The sequence below is a fragment of the Cladophialophora psammophila genome (genome assembly GCF_000585535.1).
Source record: "Cladophialophora psammophila CBS 110553 chromosome Unknown aczJe-supercont1.4, whole genome shotgun sequence".
NCBI classification, from domain to species: Eukaryota; Fungi; Ascomycota; class Eurotiomycetes; order Chaetothyriales; family Herpotrichiellaceae; genus Cladophialophora; species Cladophialophora psammophila.
In genome coordinates this window covers 1,422,285-1,442,345 of record NW_006912925.1, presented here as the reverse complement: position 1 = coordinate 1,442,345, position 20,061 = coordinate 1,422,285, and the positions used below count along the sequence as shown (strand labels likewise).

The 20,061-nt window shown below is 52.1% G+C and overlaps 8 protein-coding genes across 8 annotated transcripts; 7 read left to right on the top strand and 1 right to left on the bottom strand.

Moving 5' to 3' along the window:
• Positions 1-1,093: 1,093 nt before the first annotated feature.
• Positions 1,094-1,675, top strand: A1O5_03438 (ubiquitin-40S ribosomal protein S27a; the record flags this gene model as incomplete). The annotated part of the gene is made up of 3 exons (XM_007744049.1): positions 1,094-1,112; positions 1,168-1,242; positions 1,305-1,675. The coding sequence occupies 3 exons, from the start codon at positions 1,094-1,096 to the stop codon at positions 1,673-1,675; spliced, it is 465 nt and encodes a 154-aa protein (XP_007742239.1).
• A 443-nt stretch (positions 1,676-2,118) lies between these two features.
• On the top strand, positions 2,119-3,000 carry A1O5_03437 (uncharacterized protein; the record flags this gene model as incomplete). The annotated part of the gene is made up of 1 exon (XM_007744048.1): positions 2,119-3,000. The coding sequence occupies one exon, from the start codon at positions 2,119-2,121 to the stop codon at positions 2,998-3,000; it is 882 nt and encodes a 293-aa protein (XP_007742238.1).
• An 804-nt stretch (positions 3,001-3,804) lies between these two features.
• A1O5_03436 (uncharacterized protein) lies at positions 3,805-4,972 on the bottom strand (the record flags this gene model as incomplete). Its single annotated transcript, XM_007744047.1, has 3 exons — positions 3,805-4,488; positions 4,545-4,668; positions 4,722-4,972. The coding sequence occupies 3 exons, from the start codon at positions 4,970-4,972 to the stop codon at positions 3,805-3,807; spliced, it is 1,059 nt and encodes a 352-aa protein (XP_007742237.1).
• Positions 4,973-5,741: 769 nt separating this feature from the next.
• Positions 5,742-7,796, top strand: A1O5_03435 (uncharacterized protein; the record flags this gene model as incomplete). Its single annotated transcript, XM_007744046.1, has 1 exon — positions 5,742-7,796. One exon carries the CDS (start codon positions 5,742-5,744, stop codon positions 7,794-7,796), a length of 2,055 nt encoding a protein of 684 aa, XP_007742236.1.
• Positions 7,797-8,728: 932 nt separating this feature from the next.
• On the top strand, positions 8,729-10,408 carry A1O5_03434 (ubiquitin-conjugating enzyme E2, other; the record flags this gene model as incomplete). Its single annotated transcript, XM_007744045.1, has 2 exons — positions 8,729-8,828; positions 8,886-10,408. 2 exons carry the CDS (start codon positions 8,729-8,731, stop codon positions 10,406-10,408), a joined length of 1,623 nt encoding a protein of 540 aa, XP_007742235.1.
• A 1,189-nt stretch (positions 10,409-11,597) lies between these two features.
• On the top strand, positions 11,598-13,005 carry A1O5_03433 (solute carrier family 25, member 46; the record flags this gene model as incomplete). The annotated part of the gene is made up of 8 exons (XM_007744044.1): positions 11,598-11,644; positions 11,700-11,769; positions 11,822-11,857; positions 11,922-12,054; positions 12,123-12,218; positions 12,283-12,339; positions 12,413-12,857; positions 12,927-13,005. The coding sequence occupies 8 exons, from the start codon at positions 11,598-11,600 to the stop codon at positions 13,003-13,005; spliced, it is 963 nt and encodes a 320-aa protein (XP_007742234.1).
• Positions 13,006-14,008: 1,003 nt separating this feature from the next.
• On the top strand, positions 14,009-16,639 carry A1O5_03432 (adenosinetriphosphatase; the record flags this gene model as incomplete). Its single annotated transcript, XM_007744043.1, has 3 exons — positions 14,009-14,098; positions 14,158-16,357; positions 16,419-16,639. The coding sequence occupies 3 exons, from the start codon at positions 14,009-14,011 to the stop codon at positions 16,637-16,639; spliced, it is 2,511 nt and encodes an 836-aa protein (XP_007742233.1).
• A 1,581-nt stretch (positions 16,640-18,220) lies between these two features.
• A1O5_03431 (uncharacterized protein) lies at positions 18,221-19,609 on the top strand (the record flags this gene model as incomplete). The annotated part of the gene is made up of 1 exon (XM_007744042.1): positions 18,221-19,609. One exon carries the CDS (start codon positions 18,221-18,223, stop codon positions 19,607-19,609), a length of 1,389 nt encoding a protein of 462 aa, XP_007742232.1.
• Between the last annotated feature and the right edge of the window lie 452 nt (positions 19,610-20,061).

Sequence of the window (20,061 nt, the reverse complement as noted above, 5' to 3'; positions counted from 1 at the left end):
TCTTCTTCGTCCTCTTCTTCGTCCTCTTCTTCGTCCTCTTCCTCGTCATTCTTCTTTGTCGTCGTCGTCGTCATCTCCTTCTTCCCTTCGTCCTCCTTCCAGGCGAGCCATCGGTGGGCCTGGAGACAGAGTTACAAAGCCTCTGGCTCCCGCTGCGAGGTCCACTGTTGGGGTGCCCGATGGGGCAGCGGAGGCTGCAGGGGCCTACGCAAATTCTTCCTCTCCCTAAGAGGTCGGGAGGGGCATCTCTGAGGAGGAGAATGTGAGGTTCGAAGAGGCGGGAAGCACAGTTAGAGTCTTCCCGACCTCCATGGGCATGATGCCCGCCGGTCAACAACACCAAGTACACCTACCTTTTCGTTGGTCTTCGATCAAGCCATCAAGTTTCGGACGTCGGGCCACCTCTGCTATGGTGGATTGTCAGACCAGCCTCAGCAGCATAATAAACAACCTGCTGAAAGAACTGTGACACTCACGACCTCGTGGCGCGCTAGCAAGAGCTTTCGCATCCCATTTCGTGGAAGCTCGGCATATATCAATATGCGCTTATATATTTCTTGTTGTACGTCCTTCAAGGCTGCCAGCCATGTTAGCTTTGCAGAATAGTCGCAGCTTTTGAGCTCTATTACTCTGTGCTGTCGAATCAGTATCAATATCACCATGGTTGGTTGGCGACGACAACGATAATCATGTGGATATTAGCGCGGAAGCTCGCTCTGTTGAAGTGCTTGTATGACGTACGCCAAGGAGGCTCGGTGCAAGCTCGGTTTTACGTGGTGTGCGCTCCAGCGGCTTCTACGCTTATGCTCCACCGTAGCGGCTCGCTTTAGCGCACGAAATAATCTTCAAGTTCTCTCGGCCCTCAATTCTAGACCACCTCCATTTATCATTTCCCTTCCAAACAACATTTGCATCCAGAAGATTGAGGAAGACAGACTGCTGTCGAGGTAAGCCTGTTTCGAGTCAGGGTCCTAATCTTTGGTCTCGCGCTTCCACCTTTTCCTCCGCTTGCGCCCGCTAAAACTCTAGCCTCGCTTTTCCATCTTTTCTCATACAGCAAGCAACTGACAAATTGTTCCAGATCTTCAGCCAGATGCAGATCTTCGTGAAGAGTTGGCTTCTTTCCTGTCCTTTTCGTATTTTCAACTGTACTAACGAGTGCTATAGCATTGACGGGGAAGACTATCACCCTCGAGGTGGAGTCTTCCGACACCATCGACAATGTGAAGTCCAAGATCCAAGGTATGTCGCGGAACAACCGATCCAAATCACATTCGCACATTGGCTCACGGCACCTCCTCTAGACAAGGAAGGCATTCCTCCGGACCAGCAGCGCCTGATCTTCGCTGGCAAGCAACTTGAAGACGGCCGCACCCTCTCCGACTACAACATCCAGAAGGAATCCACGCTCCACCTGGTCTTGCGCCTTCGTGGTGGTGCCAAGAAGCGCAAGAAGAAGGTCTACACCACCCCCAAGAAGATCAAGCACAAGCGCAAGAAGACCAAGTTGGCCGTGCTCAAGTACTACAAGGTTGACGGCGATGGAAAGATCGAGCGGTTGAGGCGCGAGTGTCCTACCAAGGAGTGCGGCGCTGGTGTGTTCATGGCTGCCATGCATAACCGCCAGTACTGCGGACGCTGCCATTTGACCTATGTCTTTGACGAATCCAAATAGAGCGGAGAGCATGTATGCGATGCAGCGACAAGACACGAGATGAAGTCAACACAGATCTCAAGGGTGAGAATCAGACCAGATAGCAGACAAGAGCCCAACGGCTACTGAGAACCAAACCACAATTAAGGACTCGGTACATTGTGACTCTTGTACCATCAAAACATTGCTCGCTGTTCCATCTATTTTCCCTCTTGTCCTGTTGTGTGGTGGGTCGACTTTCGGTGCCCGCTTTCATTCGTGAGGCGGTTCATAGCGGCAACAAGCGCTGGCCTATTATTTTACTCATAGAATCCTGCCGCTCCACCGATGTTATCGATAGCCCTCTTGCCCTGTGGCCCTCTTGTTTACTTGCCCTTCCGAGGCCATCAACCGCACCTGCGAATGTCACACCACGATCTTGACTCTTCAACCGTTGACCCTGAATTGACATTTCGAAATCAACCATGGATCTAGAAACGACGGCGCATCCAAAACCTATCCTAGATCATCACCACCGCAAAGTCGAACTCCAATCCACCTACGACCTGACATACCTTCAATCTAACCTGATCGCGTGCGCGCGCCAAAAGCTCGATCTACACTTCCCCCTCTTAACCGCGGCGCAGGAGAAATCTCAGCCTGCGACGGTCATACCATTGGACGGCGTTCAACCGAACGAAAACTCCCAACCTCGTAACACGCAGGTCCGGGATGGGAACGAGGTCGAGGATCCGCTCCGCGCCCGCGTCCGCGAGGTCGTCGAGGCCTTCATCGCGCGCACCTGGGAAGGCGCGTGTAAGAACATCACTGTCAATGGCTTGGATGCGACGAGCCTCCCCGTCGCGCTGACAACCGCAAGCGCCGCAAATTCCTCAAGTGACCAGCAGGGAGAAGATAAAGAAGAGGTGGAAGGGGTGGACTTTGTCTTTGAGCCGTACGATAGCCAGTTACAAGCAAAAGTCGCTGCGCTTTACGGGGAGCTGGAGACATTGACTGCGCAAGTAAGTAAACTGAGGAGGACAGCTCCAGCTCAAGGAGCGGAGATGTTCGCGAAGGGGTTGAGGGAGGAGATGAAGACGGATGATGTTGAATTCGAGAGGCGCGTCACGGCGACGGCGACGAGACTTGCGGAGGCCGGAGGGGACGTTCTGCAGCTGAAGCCCCAGAGAGACGGATGGTATGACCATGTTCATGCTATGTATGATCGCGGGACGAGCGAACTTGCAGTGCTGGCCGGCGTTAACAGAGCCAAGGGCGACGCTGATCACGAGGTCCATGGTGCGAGCTTGACCGAGACGTTGGGCAAGATCCAACGTGCGAGGACCGTGGCTATGGAGTTTGAGTGAGCAAAAGAGGAGGAACGAGAGCCCCGGGGTTCCTCGCGGCCATCAGATTGACTTGGGCTCGATTCTGGCTCGGGAACCTGGTCAACTTCGACATCGATGTCCTCCAGGTGAATGGCCAGTGAGCCGCCAGGGCAGAATTCGAGAACAGCTCGACTTCTAGAAATTTGATGGCTGCTCTATAGAGAGACGAATGTCACTTGGCCTCCTTGCAGCTCCTCGTCGATAGCAGAGATGAGGAACCCTTCCACTGCACATCGATCCAGAAGGTATCGAACACGAAGAGAAGTGGATTGCCCATCATATATGGAGCTACAACCCATCTGCACCATCTGCATTCACGACCCTCTGGCTCATCAGGAGGTATCGATTTGGGCAGCGTCACTATTCCATCTGGAATCAATAAACAGGACAGTCATTGGAAACGAAAAGAGGAGAAGCGATGGAAAGCGGAACAGATGACCATATCTCACTGCTGCTGACGCATGACGAAAGCATGTTCTTCTACCAATATCGCGTCAGCCGCCTGTCTTGTGTAGACAAAATCCAGGCGCGCCATACAGAGCCAAACAAGAAGGATAGAAAACGCCCACTCACGTCGAAGCCGGAGTGTTTGGGGAAAATATCAGAGGGTCTCCGCCGAAAGTAAATGTATCGTCAAATGTATCGGGTACAACAGGCAGATTCACGAACCGCTCCGAGCTTGGGGCCCCTATAGCCTGATCTGCTGTTTTTTTCAGCCTTGTCCACCACCTGAAGGCGTTCCGTGCTTCTTGCGAACTTCTGAAACGGTTTGCGCGGAATTATCTACGACCCTGCTGTCTCTTCCATGGGCATCTTCGGTCCCTCGGCCGGTACCTTCTCAGCCTCCATGGGTGCTGTAGCGGGCGTGGGAGCGTCTTTCGTGGCAGGCTGGACTTTGTTTCCGACATTCTTGCCCTTGACTGGATCCTGTCTCGCCCATTTAGGTGGCTTCGCATATTTGGGGTCTTGCCATGGACCGTCATCACTGAATTGACAACCGCCATCGCATTCACATTCGCCGCCAAACTCCTTGGGGAGATTTTCTGCGGGGACCTGTTGCAGCAGATCCTTTTGGTAGGTCGAGCCAAGGACGTGGATCTTGGCAACTGTAATCGGGTCAAGGAACGATTTGACGAAGCTGAATACGCTGGCAAAACCCCATGGTGCATTGATGATGTACAGCTTGCCCAGTCGTTCAGGGTAGTAGTCTTGGGAGATAGCGCTGACAGACTTGAGGTAGCCGTACACGGATGGGATTCGCCCAACACCGACACCTTTCATATCCATAATTGTGCAGCAAGTCTCGAGGAGTTTGCCAGCCTTGCGCGAGCAAGCAGGCAATCGTGGATCGGCGACCTTCTCGTACTCCACCACTAGATTCTGGACCATTCGTTCTGCGGTAGAGATCTTGTACATGGCATTCAGATCAATTTTGCCGTATTGTTCAATGTAGACAGGGCGCCCATCCTGCCGATTTCTGTCAGTGGCTCTGGACAATGCCGGCGAATTCATTGTGGCCATACCTTGTCGGTCTTGTGATAGTACTGTGGGTAGTATTGGAACATCTGAGCTCGTTCTATGTAGTCAAAAGTGCGAACAAGTTCATCAGTCCCAAACTCCTTGCGCCATTCCTCGTTCTTGATGAACCTGCGACTTGTGTCAATGCCTGGTTTGTATCAACTTGTCGCGTGGAATCATACATTGCCTTGCTGTGCTCGACATTGAACTTGCGGGCTCTAAGGAAGCGCAGTAGGGTCAGAGTGTCTAGCCTTTCCGTGTAGCCTTCTCTTTCCAGCATCATCCTCAGCTGGCGTACTTGAGCATCCTGTTCCTTGGTGGTATGGCCAGGATGCCCCAACTGGTTCTCGGGGGCAGTTGTGGGGAAGTCATAGTCGTCATATTTCGGATCCAAATCGATTTGCAGATTCGTCTGTTGGGTTTCGGTCGACATGACGAAAAGGAGGGCGAGCGACCGCTGGGGGGAAAGTAGAGGTGTTCTGTACAACGAGCGACACTGACCGGACCAGGAAGAGGCTGGGCTGGAGAGGTAGAGCGTGGACAAAGTCAGTGTCTCTAGTCTCGGTTATGGGATGCAAGCAGGGTGGTTGAGAATAGGGATGAGCAGCAGCAAGCCAGCAACAAGGACGACAATCAAAAAGATATATTATGAATGGATCCAAAAGTGCATCTTAATCCGGCACGGGCGCAGTTGAAAGGTCGGCGACGATTGGGGGCCGCCCTCGCTCTCCATAACTATGACGCACGACTCCTTGACCCCTACTATTTACACAGGACCATACCTCGTAGGGGACCCCCGTGACGACTGTGACGCCTGTGACGCCTAGAGGGCTCCCTGGTAGCTGCTCGCCTGTGTAGGCTTGGCGCAGTCAAGAATTGACCATTTGCCATCTCACCTTTGCAATCCTTTCGCTGAGATCCGGAAATCTGCTCCAGAAATTTAAAACTACCGCCGTCGACTAGTCACATGTGACTCACGCCTTGTCCCAGATTCTCTCGAGTCCATGCGAGGCTGATCTTCGAGGAAGCTGTCCTCTTTCAGTTTGGATAAAAAGAAATCACTACAATACTTTGTAAAAACTGTCGCTGCTCGGAATATGCAACCGCAGGGCATATCACTCTCAAAGCAACTAAGCGCTGTGTGGCTGGGACACTCATAACTAAAGACTAAGGCGACTTGAAGTGGTGCAACCGAATTGACTATGCCGCCCAAACATCCAAAATCTGCTGGCGGGAGAGGCAGATCCGGAGATGACAACAAGGAAGAGCCCCTGCAAGCAGTCGTCGTTGCGGACACTTTCGAAGACAGGTTCGCCCCGTTCACTCTCGAGAAGCCGAGATGTCTATTAACTTTGGCCAACACCCCCCTGATTGAATATACTCTCGAGTATCTCGCAAGTTGTGGAGTCCAAGTCGTCTACGTCTATGCTGGGGCACATGCCGACCAAGTGGAAACCTACATCGAGGAGTCTCGGTGGAAGTCCCCCTACTCACCATTTGAGAGCCTGACCCTTCTGAGGTGTATTGCGAGCTCGGTGGGCGACATCATGAGAGATCTCGACCAAAAGCACTTGATGGCGGGAGACTTCATTGTGGTTAGTGGTGACATAATCGCAAACTTTCCGATCGAGAAGGCTTTGCGACAGCACAAGACTCGAAGAGAAAAGGACAAAAATGCCATCATGACAATGGTTCTTAGAGAGACCGAGCCGGGAATCCATGACCATAGCGGCGGAGTAGTGCCGACCTTTGTCATCGACCCAACCAAGGAGAGATGTCTGCACTACGAGGAAGCATTTCCGGGTACTCAGTTCACCTCCCATATTGACCCTGAACTGTTGAAAACTCCGGAGTTGGACGTCCGACAGGATCTCGTTGATTGCAGAATTGACATATGTACGCCGGATGTTCTCAGCCTATGGTCGGACAACTTTGACAACCAGTCGCCTCGAAAGGACTTTCTGTTCGGCGTCCTAAAGGACTGGGAACTGAATGGAAAGACGATCCACGTGTATATCGTCAAAGACCATTACGCTGCCCGAGCCGCGGATTTTTGGTCCTACAACGTTATATCCCAAGATTTGAAGCAAGGCCTAATCGCATCAATTGCAGTGGAAAATAACGTCTTCGGCGACACACATTACGACCATTTCCAAAACGGAGTCATTGTCGACAAAAAAGTGATCGCAGTTAAGCCCACAAAACTCGAAGCCGGGACAATCGTCGGACCTGACACCACCATTGGTGCAGGGTGTGAAATCAGAAGCAGTGTGCTTGGCCAACGGTGTCATATCGGCAGAAATACAACATTAGATGCTGCATACATCTGGGATGACGTGTCTATTGGCAACAATGTCAAAATTTCGCGGGCTATCATCGGAAACGAAGCCTTCATAGGAGACGATTGCATCATTGAAGAAGGCGTTCTGATTTCTTTTGGCGTTAAGATCGCCGCTGGCACTACGGTTCGAGCTGGCGCAAGAATTTGCAAACCACAGCAGGGAGTAGATGGAGAACTGAAGAATGACGCCTTGATCGTAGGGGATACAGGAGAAGGTCATGCTTATGTGGAGGATGAGGAGGACTATCTGAGTTCTAAGCTCTCGAGACTGATATACGACAAGCCAGACTTTGCAGATTCGGTGTCAACTCTGGAGTCGGACATATCTGAAGACGAGGTCTCCTCGCTAGGCGGATCGCGAAGTCAAAGTTTTGGCGATGAGTCCTTCGACCGGTTTCAACACGACACAGTGGCCATCCTCGTTCAACGGATGCAGGAAGGGAAGCACGTAGATGATATGCTCAGCGAGCTGATGGGGTTGAGATTCAGCGGGGGAGCAGATGAAACACAGGTTCGCAAAGCCGTTGCAGTGGCCCTGATGAAGCACATCCACGGCGAAATTGAGGCTGGACTGTCCGCTGCAGACGCAACCAGACGAATCCTTACCGCATACAACCCACTCATTCGCAGGACAGGTGCAGAACAGGCGACCGAAGAGCAAGTTTCGTTTCTGCTCGATGCTCAAAAAGAACTATCGAAGCGGAAAGACGGCGGCAAGACACTCCTGTTCGTCGTCAAAGATCTCTATGATCTTGAGGTGTTTGGCGAGGAAGCCTTCACTGACTGGTGGGCTGATGAAAGATCCAAAAATGAGCCGGAAATGGCAGCGGTGAGACAGACAAGCTCACAGTTCATCGACTGGCTAGAGAACGCAGAGAGTGAAAGTGAAAGCGAAAGCGAGGAAGAAGATGAGTGAAGGCAGAACAAACGACCTGCACGACTCATCATGGCAGGACCTTCGCACTGTCAGCCTTGCATGTGTTCGCTCTTCTCCGCTCGTGGGAGCAATATGCCCTATGAATCCATCAAACAGCCTCGCGAATTTGACAAACACCCGTGTCAAAAGAGGTCGTATCTTTGTGTTGGGAGGATATTGGGGACATGGCACATTTTGCGAGTGTGTATGGGCACAATAGCAGCAAAAGGGAAAGGGCAAGAGAATGCCGAACTGGCCGGAGATGGAGACGAAAGATAGACGAGGCTTCATGTCACGTGTTAGAGGACATGGGATATGACGATCTGATCAGTACTGGGGTACTGGGTACTCGGTAATGGTGACCGCCACCCTAACAAGTAGTGACCTGCCCTGCCATGCCTGCTCACCTGCCCTCGCCCGCCGCTCGCCCCGTTCCATCGCCCATGAACTAATGAGTCCGTCTGTGGTGCCACCGCAATTGCCTGCCTTTGCCTGCCTTAATGTCTCCTTGTAACTACGACCATTTTCCTTTCCCTCGTCTGGCCCTCGACCCGAGATTTTTCTCCCTGCGTTTGTTCAAATTGTTCCATCTTGTCCTGATATGTGTAGATGATTGTCTCCCACTCCCTTAAGCGCCGCCCAAGTCGACCTAACTGCCCAACCCCCGCCGGAACATTGACTCGTCTCTCAAACGCTGGTCACCTGCGTCTCCGGTCATCCCCTCACTGAACTAGCAGCCTGTTGTCTCGTCTGGAGACACAGCTGCCCTTATCAAAGCCACCACGACACCTCAATCAAAGAAGAGAAAGGCTGCGGAGTGCGTCACCGACGCTTCAGGCAACGGTCCAGTAAAATCACGCAAGACGTCCGCTCTTCCTGCGCAGCGACTGTCGACTCCCATCACCGAGCACGGCTCGCCGTCGTTGAAGGCCATGGATTCAGAAGACGAGTTCATGTCAGACCCACCTAGTGGAGATGAAATTGATTTCGATGAAGGTACACAGGACAGTGATATTGCCAGTCTCGCAGATGGTCAGTATATCCCACCTTGCTGTCCAATAGCCTCGGGACACTGACAAATGACCACAGACTTTGACCAAGACCAGGATGGCGGCTTTGGCAACGAGAAAGACATTCTTATAAGTCCTCGAAAACCCTACGAAGTCGACTACAAGGTTTTGAGTCCCGATGATATCAATTCTCAGCAGGAACAGCAGTTCAAAGAGGTCTCCTCCATCATCGAGCTACCTGTCGAACAAACCGCTATCCTCCTCCGATTCATGAGATGGAACAAGGAAAAATTGATTGAATCATACATGGACAACCAAGATAAAGTTCTCGAGGCTGCCGGCTTGGGACCCACATTTGCAGAGGCTCCGAAAACGAAGAAGGTCGAGGGTTTCACTTGCGAGATCTGCTTCGAGGACTCTCCAGACCTAGAGACGTATGCCATGAAATGTCACCACAGATTTTGTACCAACTGTTATACCCATTATCTCACACAAAAGGTGAAGGAGGAAGGGGAAGCCGCTAGAATCGAGTGTCCCTTTGACGGCTGCCATCGGATTGTGGACTCCAAATCCTTGAGGCTGTTAGTCGACCAGAGTGTCATGGATCGCTACCACGTCCTGCTCACTAGAACTTATGTGGACGACAAGGACAATCTGAAGTGGTGCCCGGCTCCTGAATGCGAGTATGCCGTGGATTGCCCTGTCAGGAAACGCGATCTCGGTCGAATTGTCCCCACGGTCCGCTGTAACCACGACCACACATTCTGCTTTGGGTGCACGCTAGCAGATCACCGTCCGGCGCCCTGCTCTCTCGTCAAGAAATGGCTGAAGAAGTGCGAGGATGATTCAGAAACCTCGAACTGGATTTCCGCCAACACCAAAGAGTGCCCCAAGTGCAACTCAACCATTGAGAAGAATGGAGGTTGCAATCATATGACCTGCCGAAAATGTAAACACGAGTTTTGCTGGATGTGTATGGGCCCTTGGTCGGAGCATGGAACTAGTTGGTACAATTGCAACCGATTCGAGGAAAAATCAGGAGCCGATGCTCGTGATGCCCAGGCGCGTTCTCGACACTCGTTAGAGCGATATCTACACTACTACAACCGTTATGCCAACCACGAACAGTCTGCTAAGCTTGACAAGGATCTGTGGCTCAAGACCGAAAAGAAGATGACCAGCCTTCAATCCCAATCTAACATGTCGTGGATCGAAGTGCAATTTCTTGACACGGCCTCTAAAGCCCTGCAAAATTGCCGACAGACCTTGAAGTGGACTTATGCCTTTGCCTTCTATCTTGCTCGCAACAACATGACTGAGATCTTCGAGGACAACCAGAAGGATTTGGAAATGGCGGTTGAAAACCTGAGTCAGATGTTCGAGAAGCCCGTGCAGGAGCTCGGGAACCTGAAAGTTGAGATTCTCGACAAGACAACATACTGTAACCGGAGACGAGAAATTTTATTGAGCGACACGGCCGAAAACTTGAAGAAAGGTTCGTCGACCCCAAGCATTTTCTGCTACCTCTTATTAATCTATCTTGACAGACCAATGGAAGTTCAATGTGGAAATATGACATATCACGAATACCTAGGTAGATAACGGTGACGCACACGATCGACCTGTCGGTGGGTTGACAGTTATGCCAGCGAGGCGTTCCCTGATGGATGGGGCAACTTGGATGCATTGTCACGCAGGAACGGCGCTCAGATCAAGAGCTTTTGGCTTGGATGGAGAAGTGTTGGTAGAGGGCGCTGGGGGCATAATGCATGCATGGGGGGCGTCTTTCGTTCTTGTTCATGCCGAGTACGAGGTATATGGTTGAGAAAACCGGATGTAGCAGCTGAATGGTTGCCTGGACAGTGAGCCTCTCTGTATTGCAATATAATGCATCCCTCCTTCGGAAACACCACTGTGTTCGATGCACAATACCATTTTTCTTCCAAAAAAAAATCTCTCATTTTACCCAGTATGGCCGATGTGCATCAAGGGACAACGCAGTCTCAGCGGCACAAAGGCGGCGTATTCTTGTGGATTCAGCCAGTGGCCAGGATTACCGCGGATCAAGAATACGGAGCATAGTTCAATCACCCCCTCACAGATTAGATGTGTCGGTGATTATGGCCGAGCCTACTCGGGGTAGTGTGTGTAGTGGGTTGAGACCGAGGCGAGAGGGAGAGAGACGAGGCCAGAACAGGAGTTTGACAGCGAGCCTGGAGGAGCGAGGTCGGGAAGACTAGAAGGGGAGTCGCCGTCTGCAGCTTCACAATAGGCACCGCGGAGGTGAGAGGCAAAGAGCAAAGAGCAGGCCTGGCAGGTTGGTGGGCTCAGACACTACTGTAGGCATCATCACCATCCAAGAGAGTCGCCGGGGGCGTCATTGATGGGAACCTTGAAAGCCGCAGTGCCCGTCGGCCAACCAGCCACTTTAGCTCCCCCCCCCCAGCAAGCCCAAGCTTAAGAGACCCTGGCTCAAAATTCTAAGCAGAGCCGTGGAGGTCGACCCAAAATCTTTGGAGCGATCTGAGTGCCTCGCCCGGGCCATTATTTCGCCCTGGCTCTGACTTGATACTTGGTCCGGATCGCTCTGTTTTTGCCTGCGCATTCACTTCGGCATTATACATTCTCACGGACCTCTCTCCTGGTTCTGGAGGACTTGTCGCTCGCCTTCCTTGCTCTTTGAGCAACCTTTCCACACTCGGTGAAACGATTCCAGACAGCAGGAACAACAGTACCATCCGCAATCGTGGCGGCGTCAGCCAAATTCCCAGCGGCATTGCCCGCGGAGAATATGTCAGTGTCGAGCAGCCCAGATGCGGTACCTGGTGAAGAATTCGAGTGAGTGGTGCTCTTCGTTCTCGAGAGGATAGAACGGGCATTGACACTTCCGCAGCTATGAAGCCCTGCCACCGAACTATGGTCTCGGACACAATATGTTGGCCGGCGCGTTCGCAGGCATTGCGGTACGGGGAGAAAAATCAAGAGAAAGACACAAAACACTGACGATAGGCCCAGGAACATACGGTGATGTATCCCGTGGACTTGATGAAGGTACAAATTCGTTCCTTTCCCAGTGCTAGCGGGGAACACCTGGCTAACTGGGTCTTGACATCAGACACGGATGCAAATCATAAATCCTTCGGCTGGTGGCCTGTATACGGGGCTTTCACACGCAGTATCTACGATATATCGGATAGAAGGCCTGCGGACGTTATGGAGAGGAGTGACCAGCGTCATTGTTGGAGCAGGTGCGTTGCTAAAACTGGAGGGAATGGACACCGGGGGACCGCCTCCCAACTCTAATAATTGCTGCTAGGTCCTGCTCACGCCGTATATTTTGGTACATATGAAGTGGTGAAAGAGTTTGCCGGTGGGAACAAAGCAGATGGCAAACATCATCCTCTCGCTGCGGGTGAGTGCGCTCTGGAGTTGCGGGCTTCAATGGGGGTTAGGCGGGTGCTAACTGAGATTTACAGCTGCAAGCGGAGCATGCGCAACCATTGCGAGTGACGCTTTGATGAATCCCTTTGATGGTACGAATCTCACTTTACAACTTCGAAGAGAAAAGAGAAACCTCCCCGACACTGTACTGACCAGCTGCCGCAGTCATTAAACAACGGATGCAGGTGCACGGCTCGACCTACCGGTCAATATCGCACTGCGCCCGCTCAGTGTGGCGAGCTGAAGGGATTTCTGCATTCTACGTATCCTACCCTACGACCCTATGTATGACGGTCCCCTTTACAGCTACGCAATTCATGGCCTACGAATCTCTCTCGAAAATCATGAATCCTCGGAAAGAGTATGACCCGATTACACATTGCGTGGCGGGTGGCTTGGCCGGCGCATTTGCGGCCGGCATCACCACCCCGCTAGATGTGATCAAGACCTTGCTCCAGACGAGGGGACTGAGTCAACAAGCCGAGATACGCAATGTACGAGGATTATTCCATGCTGCGGCCATCATCAAGAAAGAGTTTGGTTGGAGGGGTTTTATGAGAGGTTGGCGGCCCAGAATCATCACCACCATGCCAAGCACCGCCATTTGCTGGTAAGGCCCCAGGCGCGCCCTGGGCTAGTTAAGACCTTTCCCTACCGTGACATTCTAACCTTTCCCTAGGTCGTCATATGAAATGGCAAAGGCATACTTCAAAAGGACGCTTCGGGAAGAGCAAACTCCTCATACCAATAAATTATGATCAACCTCGTGCGGCCAACGATCGACCAACATTCGCTTCAGCATTTCCATATCCCATAATCAGTGAGGAATCTAGCAGGATCACACGCCTTTTGGACGTGCGCGTCATGGTATTCGCATCTCCTCCTTGTGCAGACGAGATACCCAATGGAGGTGCGTTTGGGAGGTAATGGCCTCAGTACCGTGCTTGTGTTTGCAGTTCGAGCATGATCACGACCAATTTCAGTTCCACGGAGCAGGACTTGCTGGACCTTCGCAAAGGCAGAAGGGTTCATGCATATATGCGAAAATAAATGGCGTTACAGCAATGCGGGCAGGGCCTCATGCTCGCCCCTGGTCAGTTCTGACGCTGGGGGGGAAGGGGCTTCGGGATAATACTGTATATCTATGGCAAAACACCAAAAGTGGGACGGGTTGAGCGGTTCGACCAGCTGTTTGTCGGCCCTCTTTTCGTCATTTGATAGACCAGGCTCATCAGCAATGAAAATTGAAGATGCTTTGGCTATGTGAACTGTGTCAGTGTTGGTGCCCGTGCTTACCTTACGGAGGTCCCCTTCTATTTGTATGGAGCACCACGTGCAATATCGGTTCCGTGCGTGAATTTTCCATCACCCATATACAGTCCGTTCATCTTAGTCTGGAGACACCGGAGCTGCTGTGAACGCCCATCTTGGTGCCTTGAGACCAAGCCAGAGGGTAAGCATGGTTGATGAAGACTCGTGTGATGGCTGCAGAGCGGCTGTTCAGGTGACGTATTGGAGGGGAGGCTGTGTGCAGCGGACAGCGGGCAGCGGGCAGTGGGCAGCGGACTTGTCTCCAGTGACTAGTGGGTGGTTGTGCTATGCGTATTGCCTTCTCGCCCAGTTCTACCAAAAGACAACCCCCCATTCGAGGCTCAGCCTCCGTTGAACGACTCGCTCAATTAACTCACCAGATATCCTCCTACTGCCTCGTTTCCCTTCTCTCTGGCCTGAGCATGTCCGCATCCTCGCAAAACGGCCAAAATGTTGCGGAGCAAGCCATCCTCGTCAATGCAAAAGACGTACGATGAGGCCTATCTCCAATGTTCTACCGCCGTGTTTTTCGAAGGCCAGGTAATGAACACGCTATTCCCGACTCTTCGATCTTGTTCTAACTCGGTGGCTGTCTGCAGGGCAACGAGGCCGAGGCTCTTCGGTCATGGAAGGCAGCGCTCGATCAAATTAATCACTACAAGGCCTACAAACTCTCGTCCAGTTACTCCCCTCGATCAGAAACCGAGCGGGCTCTGTATGATTCCCTGAGAGAATTGGAGATACAATGCAAAGATCGAGTCGATCTCCTCGAGACTTTGAAGAGAAGCCGGGAAGAGTTGGGAATAGACCAGCGCAAGGAAGAAAAACTAGAACAAAAGAATGGGAGTGGAACCGGCAACAGCAATGGAAATGCGAGCGGTAGTGGCAGCAATGGCAGGAAGCGTCTCGGGAAGAATAGAGGGAGCCCATCGATAACGACGACCCCTACTGAACAGCCTGGCTCGTGGCTTGGAGGAGAAACGATACCACCAATGCAAATGTCTGACCTTCCCAATGCCACCCCTGCATTGCCTCCACGACCGCCACTGGGTGTCACCAGGAGCAGCGAGGCCGTGGCAATTGACAACACCTCTCCGATATCACGAACTCGGTCGTCCCCTTTAGGTGCTCCTCCCACCTTACCCGTCCCGATCACGAAAGCCTCTAGAAGTCCCAGTCCCGATCATGGCAGGAAAACGATGCGGACAACATTACGCCCGGAGAGGAGGGGGTTCATGAAGTATCGGTCAGCTTCAAACCGTGACAGACGGGCCGATACTATGAAAGCGGCTGGTCTGGCATGGGAGTCTCAACCACGGAAGAACTCTCACCCCACTCAAAGGCCAGATTCAGACCCCACGATCGAAGCCAGATTGAGCGCTACAGCTGCGAGACGGAGCATCGACCAAGATGCGACGGCCAGATACGAGGATCACCGGAAGTCAAATGCATCGTCTCTCTTGAGTGTTCCTGACTACCTGCAGCAACATACTACGCGTGATATTCCGAATTCTTCCTCCGCACCACCACGCCCGCCATCATCATCAATGAACAAATCTATGGAAAGTCTGAAATTAAATCCTGACTCTGCACCCAGCCTCATCGACCTTGACTCGGAACCGGAGAAGCTGCCGCCTCCTGTGCCGCAGCATGCACCACCCACGGGCCAGCTAGTCGGCAAACCACGAGCCAGATCTCCGATTCATTTGCCGAAAGCTCCAGATATTACCTATCGAAAAGAATACCCTGTACGGACGCATAACGTCCCCCAACCACTGGCGAGGAACATACTAGAGAGAGCTTACCCAAAAGTTGGATCTGGTGGTGCTGCGTCAGGTATCACCCGAAAACCTGTCGGCGCGGCGGATACGGCCCTTAAAATAAGGGGGCGCTCTCCTCAAAAGCGGGATGGGCATTCCGATAGCGAAGACGAAACCCCTAAACGAGATCTTGATAGGCCGAGGCGGGGTCGTGGAACCAGGACAGCGAGCGCCAACACAATCACTCCGCCCTCCACGGATGGCGAGTCGCTGGAAGAAGATGGCTTGCCCGCGGAGGAGAAGAGGCTGGGGAATATTCTTAAAAATTTACCAAAGGGAGTGGATGAAAATGCTGCCAAACAAATCCTCAATGAAATCGTTGTCAAAGGGGATGAAGTTCACTGGGAGGACGTTGCCGGCCTTTCTGCGGCAAAAAAAGCGTTAAAGGAGGCAGTGGTATACCCTTTTCTCAGACCAGATCTTTTCATGGGGCTGCGAGAACCTGCTCGAGGGATGCTCCTTTTTGGACCACCTGGGACGGGAAAAACTATGCTTGCAAGGGCTGTCGCCACTGAAAGCAAGAGTACCTTTTTTGCCATCAGTGCTAGCAGTCTGACGAGCAAATGGCACGGCGAGTCCGAGAAGCTCGTCCGAGCCTTGTTCGCGTTGGCGAAGGCTCTGGCACCGAGTATCATCTTCGTCGACGAGATCGATTCCCTTTTGAGTGCCCGAAGTGGGTCAAGCGAGCACGAGGCGTCGAGACGGAGCAAGACAGAGTTTCTCATCCAGTGGTCTGACCTGCAAAGAGCAGCAGCTGGCAAAGATACGACCGTGGGAGATGCTAGCCGAGTATTGGTACTCGCTGCCACCAATTGTCCGTGGGACATTGATGATGCGGCAAGGCGCAGATTTGTCAGGAGACAGTACATCCCCTTACCAGAAGCAGAAACCAGAGAGACACAGATTCGGACGTTGTTGGGTCATCAGAAACATGATCTAAGCCCAGAGGATATTGCTCGCTTGGTAGAGTTGACGGAGGGTGAGTTTTCGGATGCTACCCGCCCCGCTCTTGTCTCACCATGCTCACTACTTGAAAACAGGATACTCGGGATCTGACATTACAGCGCTTGCAAAAGACGCGGCAATGGGCCCTCTAAGACATCTCGGCGAGGCTCTGCTGTACACTCCTAAAGAGCAGATTCGACCGATTCAGATGATGGATTTCGAAGCCAGTCTGGATAGCATTCGACCAAGCGTGAGTAAGAAGGGGTTAGAAGAGTTTGAGAAGTGGGCGAGAGACTATGGTGAGAGAGGTGGTTGATGATTGTGGGAGAAATCACATTCCAGGGATTGTATGCGGACATGATTTGGTATAGCCAGAACGTTTATGAAAAGCCTCAGGGCACGAAGACCACAAAGGGCGGGCTCCAATGCGATCCAGATTGATGATTTGATGATACCGTATAGATCAAGCGCATCAAGGTGTTTAATTGATATCTCTCTATTGGGGAGACAAGGCTGACGCGGCTGACAAGGCTGACGGGGCTGGATATCGTCGAGGCTAAACCAAGCCTGGCCAAGGTTGAAAACTACTTTTCAACTCCTGAAGCCACATCAACCACGCTTTGTGCTCATCATCACCTGTCCAAGGACCTCCTTGGTAGTAATTTCTGATGCAGCACGTGCTGAAACCTGAATGTCGCCCTGCAATGTGCTGTACTGCCGCTGTCACTGTGGAGGCTTGTCGACATTCAAGCGCAGTAGCGTCACTCTGCAAAATTCAATTCCCCGGCCATCACATCACGTCCAATGACGGATCATTTGCCTCGATTGATCCGGTGACTCTAGAGGTCGGCTGTGATATCACTTAGGGTCCCGGTGTTAGCGATGGGGTACTTCACGGCCCACCTACAGCAAAATGATATGGGGGCAAAGGTATATGCCCATCTGGCGTGTTGGAATTACGACGAATCTCTGGGAAAAGTCTACCCTGGTTGACATTAACAACCTGGTATGGTCCTGCGACATCTTCATGACCACTGGGCAGATATTGAAAAGGGAAGATTGGTCAGATTCCGGCCTGCAAGTGAATGGGTGACGCGAAAATGCTTCACTGCACAGCAAATGGACTCCGGATTCACCATATTTGTTGCCCATGTATAACCATATTTACCCGCTTCGTCTTGCAACAGCTGACCAGGCAGAGTGACACTGTGAGCGGTTTCGCCAAGGTGAAGAAATGGTGAATCGACACTGGCGCCGACCATAAAGTCCACCGCTCAGTCCCCAAATTCCTGCCGACATTCCTGGATTCTGCTTCACCCAAATACCGACATCAACATCATTCTTTTGCAACCTCCACACTCTCTGATAATATCATCAGCACACTCCTTTACGACTACATTGGTGAGTTTCTTCGATTTCTTGTTCATCCTGTGCTCTGTATCCTTCATTGCGCCCCCCTGTATCGCGCTGTTCGCAGCTGCCACGGGAAAGCACAACGCTTCCGTCGCGTCTCGCGCCTCACTTCGCTCCTGAAGGCTTTGTGCATTCTTGGTTTCTCCAGAAGCAGCCATCTAGAAGCAGCCCAGACTTTCTTCTTTGTTGTCTGTGCTTTGTCTTCTTGTCGCCTATGCCGACAAACGGTGGCTACTTAAGCCGTCGATGACAGTGCATGGACCAAGTGGGCACTGACTGGCAATCTCCCTCTTCTCTCTATACAAGATTTTTATACGCCCTGGCAACCCCATTGCAGACCATCTTGCGCTGGACCAACTTTCCCTCCTCTCAAGACCGCCGGCCGGTGAGACACATTGCTCACTATTTTGGTTTTCTACCGATATAGGTCCTGACACTCCTTTCACTGCTTGCAATCATTTCCACATTCGTTGTCTCATCCACCATGAGAGCAACAATCCTCAGTCTGGCTGCCTTGTGCGCACCTGTCGTGCTGGCTGTCCCCCATGGTAGGTTTCAAGGTCTCCGACGCGCTGTAGGCGGAAACTTACTTGCGCCAGGAGGCAATCGTCGACACCAACATGCGGCGCGCCACGAGGGAGCGATCGACTTCTCGACAGTCACTGACCTCGTTACCGTCACCGCCAACAATGCGGTTGTCTGGGTCGATCAGTACAATAATGTTTTGTCCACCGAATACCGTGATCACCCAACTCCTACTACTATCGCATCAACTTCCCAAGCGCCTCCTCCGGTGGTCGTCGCAACTGGATCTCCTCCATCCCCAGGCCCAGCCCGAGCTTCCAATTCCCACTTCGGCCCACATCCCCATGCGTCTGAATTAGCTACTACTCCTCCAGTTTCCAGCTCCGAGTCTACGCAACCCCTGTCCGCCGCTCCTTCTTCCGAGACGGCGAATTTCTCTCCTCCACCAGTCGCAAGTTTCGTTCAACCTTTGACCACTTCTGACACTGCCCCCGCTGAGAACAGCATGGCCGCAGCCGTATACAATGGCAACTCATACAAAGGTGTCAAAGGTGGAGCCAATGCTGGAGCCAATGCTGCTGCTGGTGGTTATGGTGTCTGCTACGAACTCATCGGCAGCAATGGTTGCAAGGACCAGGGCACCATGGACTCAGAATTTGGTTTCTTGGCCAGTCAAGGATACTCCAAAATCCGTTTCTATGACATTGGCTGTGACCTTAGTGTGGCCACAGCAGCTGCTGCTGCCCAAGGGCTGCAAGTTATGCTAGGTCTTAATACTATCGGCAATGTTGCTGGTGATTTGGGTACGCTTATTGGCATGATCAACGGAAATTGGGGACCGGTCGACACTGTTGTCATTGGCAACGAAGTTGTCAACTCAGGTGGTGCTGCAGCTGCCGTTGTCACTGCGCTCGGGGTGGCTCGTCCGATCTTGCACGCTGCTGGGTTCACCAAGAACATCGTCACTGTGGACACCTTCACCGCGCACCAGAACAATCCTTCACTGTGTCAGGCATCGGATTATTGCGCCGTCAACGCTCACGCCTTCTTTGATCCTAACACATCAGCCAGTAGTGCAGGCACTTTTGTTGAGGATGTCATTGCCCCTATCGCTCAGAAGGCAAACGGCAAACAAATCATCGTCACTGAGTCTGGTTGGCCATACCAAGGACAGCCCAATGGCCAGGCTATCCCGTCCCCTGCCAACCAGCAAACTGCGATTAATGCTCTTAAGAGTGCATTCAGTTCGAATCCAGGCGGGTTGTTCCTCTTCCAAGCCTACGATGCGACTTACAAGGCTCCTGGGGCTTTTGGCGTTGAGCAGTTCTTTGGCATTTATGGCCATTAAACTGCGTTGGGATTGAACCTTGAGATGTCACCATTGATGAGGCTTTTGTTTCATACTACACGTTGCCTCCGGTTGCACAGCGTTTACAAATTCATCAAGGAAACAATTCACACTGAAACCGGCGTTGAGGCACTCAGTGGCAAGTTTACACGGACAAGTCGGCCTATCCAAGGAGAAAACATACACGGTACGACAACGACATCTGTAATTGTCAAAAGTTGGAAACACGATCAACGATTTCAACAATAGACAATTGCACTTTCATCGCAATGGACAATCTTGTTACTCCTGCATAGCGACGGCGTTACGGCGTTCGGGATCAAACTCGGCGTACAAATACAGCACACAGCCGAAGCGTTGTTCTTGTTCCTCGCTTTTCTTTTCGACTGCAACATGATACCCTCAACACCGTTCTACCCTCTTGGTTGAGAACAACAGATATTCGGTCTTCA